Source organism: Fulmarus glacialis, unplaced genomic scaffold (genome assembly GCF_000690835.1).
Source record: "Fulmarus glacialis isolate BGI_N327 unplaced genomic scaffold, ASM69083v1 scaffold45503, whole genome shotgun sequence".
Classification (NCBI taxonomy): Eukaryota; Metazoa; Chordata; class Aves; order Procellariiformes; family Procellariidae; genus Fulmarus; species Fulmarus glacialis.
This window is the reverse complement of record NW_009204446.1, coordinates 2,845-14,595: the sequence shown is the minus strand read 5'-3', so window position 1 is coordinate 14,595 and position 11,751 is coordinate 2,845. Positions and strand designations below refer to the sequence as shown.

General features: G+C 40.1%; 1 protein-coding gene across 1 annotated transcript; it reads left to right on the top strand.

The window, feature by feature from the left end:
• The first annotated feature begins 1,858 nt into the window (after positions 1–1,858).
• Positions 1,859–8,015, top strand: FAM213B (family with sequence similarity 213, member B). Its single transcript, XM_009574993.1, is given in 5 exon segments — positions 1,859–2,036; positions 2,404–2,495; positions 6,001–6,141; positions 7,232–7,396; positions 7,535–8,015. Coding segments are annotated over 5 exon segments (675 nt in total). The 3' UTR covers positions 7,634–8,015.
• The last annotated feature ends 3,736 nt before the right edge of the window (positions 8,016–11,751 follow it).

The window sequence follows — 11,751 nt, the reverse complement described above, 5'->3', positions numbered from 1 at the left end:
AGGGCTGTAGCCTTTTGGGTATGCCACAGAGATTTTAAGTCTTAACACAAGGATACTGCTGCATTACAGCAAGACATTTTGAGTTACATTTTGGCCATTCCAAAGGCTGGGGTCAGGATGGTCTCTGATAGGAGTCAGAGGCACATAGCAAAAAATTGTCATTACAGTATGACTTTATGTTTGAAAAAAGTGTGTAGAGAAAGCAGATAATGGTCAAGGAAGGTTTCCCTTGGTTAGAAATAAGTGGTGAAATGGGGTAGAATCTGTTCTCTTGTCTGTGTTATGTTTGTGTAAACTGGCCTTGTTTCCTGCTGGGGATCACGGATTACGTTTCTAAATACTGCGATACTGTCTTCCTTGGAACCAAGTGAAAAGAACAAAGCGATCTTTTTTTCAAAATGTTTTCTAGCTATTTCTGCAGGTAGGCAGTTGGTTGTATTTGTCAGTAGTATTCTGGAGCTAGTTTTAAGGATGGAAAGAGATCTTCTCCCAGAAAATTCTGAGCACCGTGGCTCTGACACAAAAGCGAGGAGCTCCTCCTTGTTCTTACTGTATGAATGCTGGCAACAGCTAGCTGTGGGGATAAAGATTATGTGTGTCTCTGGTTTATTGCCAGTCACAGTTCAAAACAGTAATATCTTCCTATATTTATGAGGGAAAAAACCCTCTCCTATACAAAAGCATATACAGATGGCAATATTTACCAAAACAGTCTATCAGGGAATAGGGTTTTGCAGATGGCTCTGGAAAAAATTTGATTCTCCGTATTGTGTAATACTGAAGTTGGGTGACTGCAAATCTACAGCCCTTTGTAACACATAACTGTTGTGATGCAAGTGTACAGTGACTTCTTATACTGCCAAAACTCCAGTGACTCTTGTACCAGTTATTGCTCAGAGCTGGATCTTGATTTTTGTCCATGAGGCAGGGCTAAGCGGGTTTTCCTGCATCCTCGTAACTGATACTGGAAGGTGGCTGTCAGCCCTTTCCAGGCTTATGGAACATGTGCAAGGGTCAGGATTGGGCTGTGGGGGGATTTGTGGATGGATGGTGGTTAAATAAAATTGCTACTGAACTAGAGTCACCGGTAACAAGCAGCTGTGTTTGTACTTTAAGACTGAAGCAAGCATATGTAATGGCTTCAATTGCAACGTTATCAGTTCTAACTGATGGGTGTGAGCTTAAGTTGTTTGTTCCTGATGTCATTTCTGCTTTAGCAAGAGTGGAAATTGGTTAGCATATAGAAGGTGCTGTCCAAGGCATGTTTGTAATGTTGGATCACTGTGTCTAATAAAATGGTTGCAAGTCCACATATTTCTGTCTGCAGGCATGACTGAGAAGCTCTAATTTTGGCTTGGTGCCCGCTTTGGTGCTAGCAAAGAACTGTAAGGAACAGGAAAGGTTACCAGTTATGGTGAACCAGATTAGTGGAGGGGAAAAAACCCATTTAATCTACAAATGTTTCTTTTGAAAGAAACCACTGTCTTACTGTAATAATTTAAGTTACTGGCTAACATAGAGGTCATCTTGTTAGAGGCTTTTTATTACACACATATACTTCAATCATCTTTCTCCCTATTGCATCTGAGCATTTTAATCATGAATGTTTTTGTCAGTCCGGTAGCAGGAAAAGGTAGGAATATCTTGTTAATAGTTTTGATGTGGGTCAGGCGCAGAACTGGAATGTAATCTAGATCTTCTAAAACCAAGTTCAGTACATTAATAAATATACAGATCATCTCCAGTCAAACCAAAAATACCCGTGTGAGCTTTTAGTTGTTGTTTTAACTCAGTTCCTCCTTGTGTGGCATGACAGATGTCCAGTGTTAGAGCTGCTTTCTTCTTTCTCTTTCCAGAAATGTCCTTCCTGCCCGACTTTGGGATCTTCACCATGGGCATGTGGTCTGTTGGTCTTGGAGCCATTGGTGCAGCTGTGACAGGGATCGTCCTTGCTAACACTGACTTATTTTTGTCCAAGCCAGAAAAAGCTACGTTGGAGTTTTTAGAGGAGATAGATCTGAAAACTTTGGGATCAGGTAGGATTCTGGAGGTTTCAACCCACATTCTTCGATAATTGGGCTTTTGTAAGAACCTTTGTAAGGCCAGGTTGGAAGAGTTTTTCTTAGTCTTTCCTAGTTATAATGCGTAGTTGGGTGTCCTTGACGGCAGATAATTCTGGTGAAGGAGAAGGAACCAAAACTGATATTTCTGGATGAAACATGACACACTTCTACAAATCAATAAAGCAATAATACCCTGTTACACATACAGAATTTTTTTCCAATAGAACTGTATTTGAACGTGGAATTCTCTGCAGTGCTTTGTGTTGGTTCTTAGAGCATTGATCATTATAAACAAGAATGGCTGATATTATTGTTGATGCTATTTCTCCTGTATAAACAGAACAAAGAACACTCAAAGCAGGTGAACTATGGAAGAAGAATGGTGCAGTGATCATGGCTGTGCGAAGACCTGGATGATTTTTGTGTAGAGAGGTACTTGCTGGGCTTGGGGATTAATTGGGAAGAGTTGAGCTCTATTTGCGTAGGTTCCCTTTAAATAAAGGGAGGGGGTGAATAGGACAGTCATCAAATACATCTGAAGTATCCAAAAGGTCTTGTTTCCTAACCCAGACTGGTTGCCAGCTAACAGCATACTTACGTTTTTCTTGCAGCTGGTTTGTATAGTCTAGGTCCTGAGCATTTTCCTTCTGAAGGCGGTGGATATGTGATTTTTACATACGCCAGGGACCTAGCCCATGGTAATTAGAAAGGGAGATTACACAAATTCCAATTGGTAATGAGTCTTATGAGCTAGTTGTATTCCATATGTGCAAAATAAAATTCTCTGAGCCAGGTAGTCTCTGGTCAAAAGCAGCCCGAGACTGGACTGGCAGAAAGCCATCAGATAAAGCTCATCAGCAAAAAAGAGATGTGCATAAAGGGAAGTCCTATGCTGTTCTGGGTGCTGAATGTCAGGCAGGAAACTAAGGAGTCTGAAGACTAGGAGTTACTGTTCCATAACAGGGTGGGTTGCGAAAAAAAATTTGATCCTTAAGCTGGCATTAGGCTCCTTGGGTGGAGGTGGGAGGAGATACTTAAAATATGATTTTGAATGTACTGTGTGCCGGGGAACAGCTATTACTTGCACCTTGGCCATTATTTTTCTCATAGCTATGGGGAAAAATAGCTATTATGTTGTTACTCACTACTCTATAACATGGAGTAATTAATATTGCAACCACTTAATTAAGGGATCTGCTCTCATCAGTAGTAACTGCTTAAGTATGTGTAAAATTCACGGAAGGTTAAAGATTAAAGTACTTTGCTCTCTGAACAGGTGTAGCGTAGGCAGGAGGAGAACACGCTACATGCCTGACTCTGTGCCTTTCGCATAGTCAGACAGGAATTCAGTAATGATTTTTTTTTTTTTTTTTTTTTTAAATGCTGACTTCCTAAGTAGAAATAAAGAGCCCAATTCAAAGAATTGTGGTTTTTTTCTTTCAGGAAAAAAATTAGGATAGAGAAATTTAATTTTCTAATTCTTATTTTTGGTTCAAAACTTCAGATTTTTGACAGAGGCAGTCACGCTACTGATCAGCTAATTAGGGCAAAGAATTGTTTTGTATTTTAACTGTAAAAGTGTTTGAAAAAGCTTTCAAATTGTCTAAACTGAAGCTATTTTTGATTGTTGTATACTCAAAGCATTTTTGTGAGTTGACTCTTGCCTTTCTCCTAAGAACGGTTCAGTTGCCTGGGTTCTTTTTGTCCATTAATGTTTCTCCATAGTATGAAAACTGCTTCTTTCCCCACTGTCACTGACTCTTAGCTGGTGGAATAGTTCAACACAGGTGACTTGCCATATATGTTAACCTGCAGGCAGTAGGTTTTTTTTTTTTTTGCAAGAGACAAAATGCACTTGCTTCCCACTATCTTACACCTTGGAAAGGATATTGAACTTGGTCCTTGTTGACAGCACCAAGAAGGAATAAATACTTCCCTGGACACAGAGGTGGGGTTGAAAAGTGGCCATTCTACCTCTTATCAGTGGTGAGGACATGCTTCCATTATGCACTGCAAAGGATGTCACAAATCCTACTGGAATTACGTCTTTGGATCCTTGAGAATTGAGGCCTGTAGGCTTAAGAAATACGGAGTCTTTTTGTCTTTATCATCTGCATCCTAAATCATCAGATTCCTTTTTTGTTATTTAAGATAGACTATGTTTAACAGGACTACACTTCTACATCTCATGGTCTGGATCTGGCCATGTAGTGATCCAGTGCTCCGGTCATTGTGAAAGTGCCGAGGGCTTGCTAAATATTGTAGGTATCAACTCAAGCAGGTCTAAAGTAGCAGAAGAGCCATAGCTGAACTGTCAGAGAGACAAACTGAAATGGGAATGGTACTTTTGGGTTGTCCCTGCCTTGGTGGAGAGAGGAAGTATTCTGCTAGAGTGCACCTGTCTGCTTTTTACAAAAGCAAGAGAACGGTTTCACAGACTAAACGAAATGGTCACAGCCCCATGGTAAGGCTGTACAGCTGTTATGTGCTATAATTTGCCCACAAAAATAGACTTCTTGGCTTTTTCTTACTGTACCATTTTTAAATAGCAGTAAAGAAAAACAAGTCAGGTCTAGTCCCAAGATGCTGCTTGAAGTCTATCTCTTGAGAATTTTAAAACTTAACTATGCTTTTACATTATTCCTGCTCTTTCCCCTCCCAAAAGCAAGGAGACACAAAATAAACCCCACCAAACTGCTGAAGTGCCTTTCTCCAAAAGGCTAATCAAGGTTTGATGGTATCACTATCTCTCCAGAGACAGTAATTTCTGGTCTTACAGGGGACCCCACTGCACTAGCCTGGAACATCTGTTCTCGGACATGTTAGGTCGCAGTACAATTTTTTTTGTTTATTTTGTTTTGTTGATTATGAGAGTTTTGAACTATATAAAAAATCCCAGATAAAATTGCTATTAACCCCCCTTTTAGGAAGATCATAAGGCATTTTGTTGAAGGAAAACAGAAAATAATTACCAGATCTTTAAGAACAGAAAAGTGGGGAAAGATCTAACAAGCGTAAGCTATGACCCTTTAACTCTCACAGTCACTACTCGGTGTTTGCTTGTGATGCTGATTCATCCTTTTTCATTTCCTCTGAAGAAGACAGAGAGTAGTGAACTGGAAAGCTGCCCTGAACCTTTCACCTACTGATGGCTTTCTCTAATGTCTTTTCTCTCGTCTGTTCGCCCCTATCTGTCTGCTACTTGATACTCAGTAAATTCTAGATATCCCGCAAGCCTTTGAGTTAAGGCATTTCAGTTAGGTGGCTGAGGGTGTTCACGTAAACTCTGTCCATTTTTTAAAGTGTGGAGTTCTTTGTGGGAGTTTTGTCCAGTAAAAATGACCTTTCTCCATTGGAGATGAGAAGAAATATATTTGCAGTGTGCACTCTGATCTGTTGGAAACCTGGGAGGTCTTTGTACAAACTGTGGGAGCTGAGATTCCTTCAGCAGAACAAAAAACCCAGCAGATGAGTGGCAACACCTTACACTTTTACACCAGAAAAAGCAGTATGTTTCTGGGATACTGAAGATGTATGAAGAAATTCCCTGATTATCATCACTGGGAAAGTTAAGTGATGTGCAGACACTATCTTTTTACTGTTCTGTAAACACGTTAAAAGATAGTTGAAGCCCTACCACAGGCAAGGTATATCTACAGCTTTGAGTTAAAAATATGTTTTTTCCAGGATTTTAATATTTTATACAGTAAATGCTCAAAAAATCTCCTTCCTCCGTGCTTAATGAAGAAAATTTTAGTAAATCTAATGAAGACCTGCCTAGGAGTAGAGCTAGCTTAAATGTCTGATTTACAGGTCTGTTTCTGTTTTGCGCCTCAAGCTAGAATTCATGTGTGTTTCTGATGCTCTTGAAATTCAAGATGAAGCTTTCTAGCCTCCATCTACTGCCTGAAATGTTTGGGTTTTTTTCCTTTCTTAGGAGGCTTCTGAGCTCTCCTCTCTGAAACCTCAGCTGTCCAAGCTGGGTGTCCCTCTCTATGCTGTTGTGAAAGAGAAGATAGGGACTGAAGTGGAGGATTTTCAGCATTATTTCAAAGGAGAAATCTTTCTGGATGAAAAGGTACGGTGAAGTCGGTGTTCTCCTTTTGTTTAAAAACAAGCTTATGAATGTCCTCTTTGAAGAGCCTGTATAAATAATATATTTAGAATGTGGTCTGAATGAAAAAGGATTTAGTAGCATTGTAGTTTAAGAAGTTAATTAGCTTTGCTTTTCTATATATATATCCTGCTCAGCTTACTAACTGCTCTGTAGCTATGCACTGATAACATGTTGTTGCAGGATTATTCCTCCTCTCCTCTTTAACAAGTAAACAATATGGCCTGTTAATATTTATTCCTTTCTTCCACTGGCTGTGTGACTTGCTGATGTTTATGATGTGTGAATTAAGGTCTGAAGGTGACAGACATAATTCATTCATGATGTACAGGCCAAATTGCAGTGATGTGGCTTCTTGGCTTCTCCCATTTCACTGGCACATGCTGTATTGCCAGTCTCATGTCCTACAAAACCACAGCCCTGCTTACTCCTTAATCCAGAAGATGCATTTAGAAATCATTTGGCTTCTGAACGAAAAAGAATACGTAATACTCAAAATCAACTAGAAGATACCTTTGTTTTCCCTCCCCACTCTGGCTGTGTGAAAGAATCAGGCTGATTTAAAAAAAAAAAAGCCACACACCAAAAAACCCAAAAAACCCCACCCCCCAAAGCCCCCAAAAAACCCAAAAACAAACTCCCAAAAAACCCCACCAAAAAACAGATGGCTGATAAAGTTTCAGGACTTGGCACCACTGTTATCTCTTTACCAGCATTTTTATTGCCATACTTCAAAAATAAGAAAAAAGATGTTTATCACAAAGCACCCTTGTTGTCCACAATAGGGATGTAGATGTACATGGGGCTTCAATGCCTGTGGATCGGTTAAAAGTCCACATGAATGTGGCAGTCCCACTAGTTGGCTGTGTGGAGGTAAGTGGTCAGGTAGTGCGTTAAAGAGGTTAGTTCAGGTACAATTTCTTTTTAGCTCTGCCTGGTTAGCTTTTGTGTGTTGCGACCTTTCTTGGATTGGGTTGGCTGGTTTCCTGAATTTCATTTGGGAGGAAAAGTCCTTTTCACTTCGTTTACTGAGATATTTTCTGTTTCCCTGCAGAAGGGCTTCTATGGGCCACGCAGACGAAAAATGATTATGTCAGGCTTCTTCCGCTTCGGAGTCTGGCAAAATTTCTTCCGTGCTTGGAAAAGTGGATATAGTGGTAACCTGGAAGGAGAAGGATTCACCCTGGGAGGAGTGTATGTGATTGGGGCAGGAAGACAGGTACTGCAGGCCATCTAGGAGGCTTTTATGTCTCCTGTGAGACCAAAAGTTTCTTCTCTGGAATTGTTCAGTTGCTGGTCAGTTGGATCTCCTGTGGGGAGACTAATGTATGAATTTCTGTCTTGTGTCTTTGACTAGGGTGTTTTACTGGAGCATCGTGAGAAAGAATTTGGAGACAAAGTCAGCCTTCCATCTGTCCTTGAAGCTGCTGAGAAGATAAAACCACAAGCTTCATAAGCGGAAAAATAGTTGCACATGTTTCTGATCACAGCTTGAAATGTAGAATGCATCCGTTTCTTGAACGTGCAGTTTAATTGCTTCTTAACTATTTAGCGATCAACGCAAAGGAAAGATTCTCTATTCAAACATACAAAATTATGAAAATCCTCCTGGATCTTTTTTTGTTGCTTTGCAGCCTTTCAGGTGGTCAGGATTTCAACTGCTCTTTTGTGTCTGACTGTATTAATGAAAGGCTGGGTCTAAAATCTGACCTAGCCTAGATGTTTTCAGTCAGAGACAGTCGGTTGAAAACCTGTCTACCTAGGGGAGCAAAACTCTGTTAAGGCTGGAGTAATGGAGTACCAGCTGAGGTTGAAGGATAATAAAACTTTATGTAAATTAAATGTCTTCGCTTTTTGCTTTTTCATTAACATCTAAACACATCTGTGTTTCTAGAAGACTAAATCTTGTCAGTCTAGATTGTTCTGCAGTCAAGACATGCCACTATGTCTACCCAGTAAGTTTCTTGTTAGTTAACTACTGGCTCCATATCTTCCAGCTCTTTGTGTGATTCCCTGCAAGGAAGATTGAAGACATCTCATGTTCACTTCAGAAGATAATTGTGGCATGAGGGCAAGTTCCTTCTTGTGTTTAAGATTAAAAAAAAAAAATGGGAACAGTATCAGCAGATTAGGTAGAGTTTCCATCCTGGCTTGAGTTCTGCAGTAGAATGGCTGGGCTGTTACTCCTAAAAATAGATGTAGTGTTGCACAATATGATCTATGAGAGCCAGTACCATACATAGCCAAATACACGTACCTAGACTGAAGTATGAATAGGACAGCATGAATTTTCCAAATGCGCTGATGTTTCAAAGTCTAAACAAAATTTTAACATTGCACTTAGAGAGGATTATCAAGTGTTGCGTATCCTTCATGAGCTGATGTATATAAAAGGGTAGGTAACTTTGGAAAAACGTGCAGGATAGAATGTACTAAGCCAGCAGAAGAAGTAAAGGGAAGGATTCTTTTGTCCTGGCAACAGGTCAGTCTGAACTGTCATTCTGCTTTCTTCTGACCTTAAAATTAATGAAATCTTAATGTATCGTTGGTACTGAGGGCAGGGGTACTTTGCACCTTTGAAACTTTGGCAATATACCTATTTTTGCTCTGTGTGCCAGTGCTTATCCATCTGTATTGTTGAGCTGTGTGCAAAAAATGGTCATACGGGATGCTGACTGTGTGAAACCTAAATGCCAAAAACTGTAAAACTTCACAAATGCTGAGGCCTGGCCTTGGACTTTGTTAAATCAGTTATGCAGGTTTTAAAATTGCATCATTATGGATGAAATCCTGACTTCTTTTTTTTTTTATATATATTTATGTCCAGGCAGAACTAATTTTATCTAGAAATATTTATGTGCTCTTCAGAGTCTGTTCTTCACAGTTCCCTGCAACAATGCTAGCATGAGGATTTTGAGTGATTCGTATGTTTACCAAGATGTTTCATTTGAAAACTAAATGGAAGTTAGACTCATGTATGCTACTATCAGCTGAAATTTGTGTTTGACTGTTTTGGGGGATGGAGGAAGGAATAGGAGTTTGGAGAGTAGAGCAGCAAAGTCTACAGCAAATTGTCTACACGATTCGGATTTTCTCTATAAAGGCTCTCCTAGGATTCATGGAGAGGTGCAGAGAACCATGTGTTGTCTCTGTCCATGTTCTGAGCTGCCTGGGTAAGTATGCCTGTAAGATGGTGTCAAAAAGCTGTTCGGTGGGCAAAGACATAAAATGACTGACTGGAGGTGGGGTCCTCCGAATGGTGTCCAGAGCAGCCAGACAGCTGCCAAGAGTTTGCTCCATGAAATAAAGAATTGTGCCTGAGGGCTTTTTGTCCTGGATTTTAGCACTGAAACAAGCACCCGAAGCACCCGTATCATGAGTGCTTGCCTGACACAAGGCACCTAAAACTCTTCCTCTACAAACCTGCAAAGTTCAAAGCATTATGTAAGTGGCCACTTTGCAGTAGAAGTATTGTTACTTCGCAGTGCAAGTGGTAGGAAACACAAAAGAGATGCTAAAGAAACAGGTGGGAGCTACTGTTTCTTACAGTTGCAAGATGCTACTAATAACGAAGATCTTGCAATAGGAGGAGAATTCTGGATCACAGCTCCTATTGAGTTTTGAGTTTTCTTTCCAGTGGGAACTGGAAAGCTTTGCCATTTGCAGAGGACAGATCTTGCACAAAGAGACAGGCAAAGAAGGTACTGATCTTAGACCTGGATTTTAGGCCTTGTTCCAAGGGCTGTTTATGCATTTCACATAAACACGAAATGTGAATGGCATAAACAGTCCTTGGAGAATGGGATAGAAGCCAGATAAACTCCAAGAAATTTAAGATGAAGTGAAGTGCCTTTAGAACCCGCTAAATCTGGAGAGCACCTACTTACAATTTTGTGTACGCACAGCTGAATTCCACCCACTCTGTCAGAGCTGGCCCCCGGTGCTTTCAGCCAGACTGCAGAAAGTCCTAGATGGTGACAAGGATGCCACGGGGTTGCAGCCCTGCTGTTAGCCCACCCAAAGGGACCGTGTTTTGTGTTTTTGGAAACAGAAGCAGGAAGCCATCACATCCAGCATTTAGAATGTTTAGCTGAAGTATAAGGCTGTTAAACATACAAATCACTAATGCTGCCACAATGAAATGTTCCTTTAGTGTAGCAACATTTTTAGAAAGACCCATGAAGTCCTTTTGAGGGTGTTTATTAAAATACTCATGGAGACTGAAAGTTCTCTGGTCTGTCAGCTTCAGCAAAGGCACATGTATGGTAACCATGTCAGACCTAGGTCTGGGAGAGTGTGTTTTCCTACTGTTAACAGTGATAGTTCCTGTAAACAGCTAGTGGGACATAGGACTTCTTGACTCGAAAGTTACGTAAGCTTACCCGCATTTCAAAGCTTTCTAACCCTGTCTTTCAGTGATCAAGTCAAAATCTGGAGCCACAAAAGGTCCAAATGATACTTGAAAATGTTCTGAAGAATTATTATTCATAAATCTGATTTTTTTTTAAGCCAACCTTGGGCTTATTTGGAGTTGACTCCTTTCTGAACTCCATGTTGGCAAAATACGAATGGAGAGGATAGAAAATATGTATGCGTAGGAGCTAGCAACAGTTAATAGGAATTGGAAATGGGCAGCCTCAAAGAAATAAAAATGACAGCAAAATAGTAAAGGAGGAACAAATGAATTCTAAGTGAATTTCCAATGCTGGAGACTGCAAAGTCTGACTACCTGGTTTTAAACAATGTTTTCTTCTTTAAATGTAGAATGTTCCTTGAAAAAAAAATTTCATGGTTGTTGATTTTGTTGTACCAACAGCTACCTCTGCTGTTCCTTATATGCATTTAATGTTTTGATTTTTTTTCTTTTAACACATATACACAAAATCTAAATCGCTTCTCAGTGCATCAAATATGACATCACAGTTCAACACTCAGCTAGTTACTGGAAACTCTAATAATTGAAAGTTTGTTTATTCTGGGTTTGAGAAACAAAACTCCCCTGTAGTAATTTATCTTCAATCAACTTTCCCTTGTTTGTAAGCCCGTTCATTTTTTTCAGTACAAATACAGGGTTAATTAAAAAAAAAATTAAGAAGGAAAATGCTGTGAAGTCAATGGCGTGGGTGTAATATAGGAAGGTTTTTTTTATCTGAACATTTAAAAATACCGATGACATTTCCTATCTGCGGTGTCCTTTTAAAGCCATTAGGAAGATGGTCTGCCTCAGAGGGTGTCTTCTGTTTACTCCCTGTTCTGCATTTTTGTTTCCCCGTGTGGGTTATCCATTCCCACGGCTGTCAGACTGCCTGCAGTTGGTGCCATTTGCAAATACCCACAAAGAGACGGGAACGCCAAGGGATCCCTGCCTTTTTCTGATGCGTTTCCTGTGATGCACGTTGCTAGAAAGAAAAGAATGAGCAAATTTCTTTTTCTCTCTGAACCGCGGGATGTCACTGCTAGCCCAGCCAAAATGAAGGTCAGCAGTAAACCCGAGGTTTTTTCTGCAGTAGAAGATTTGCATAACAAAGATGCCAGGAACAGACCACTGTAGATTCCGAATAGCCTAGAAGAAAG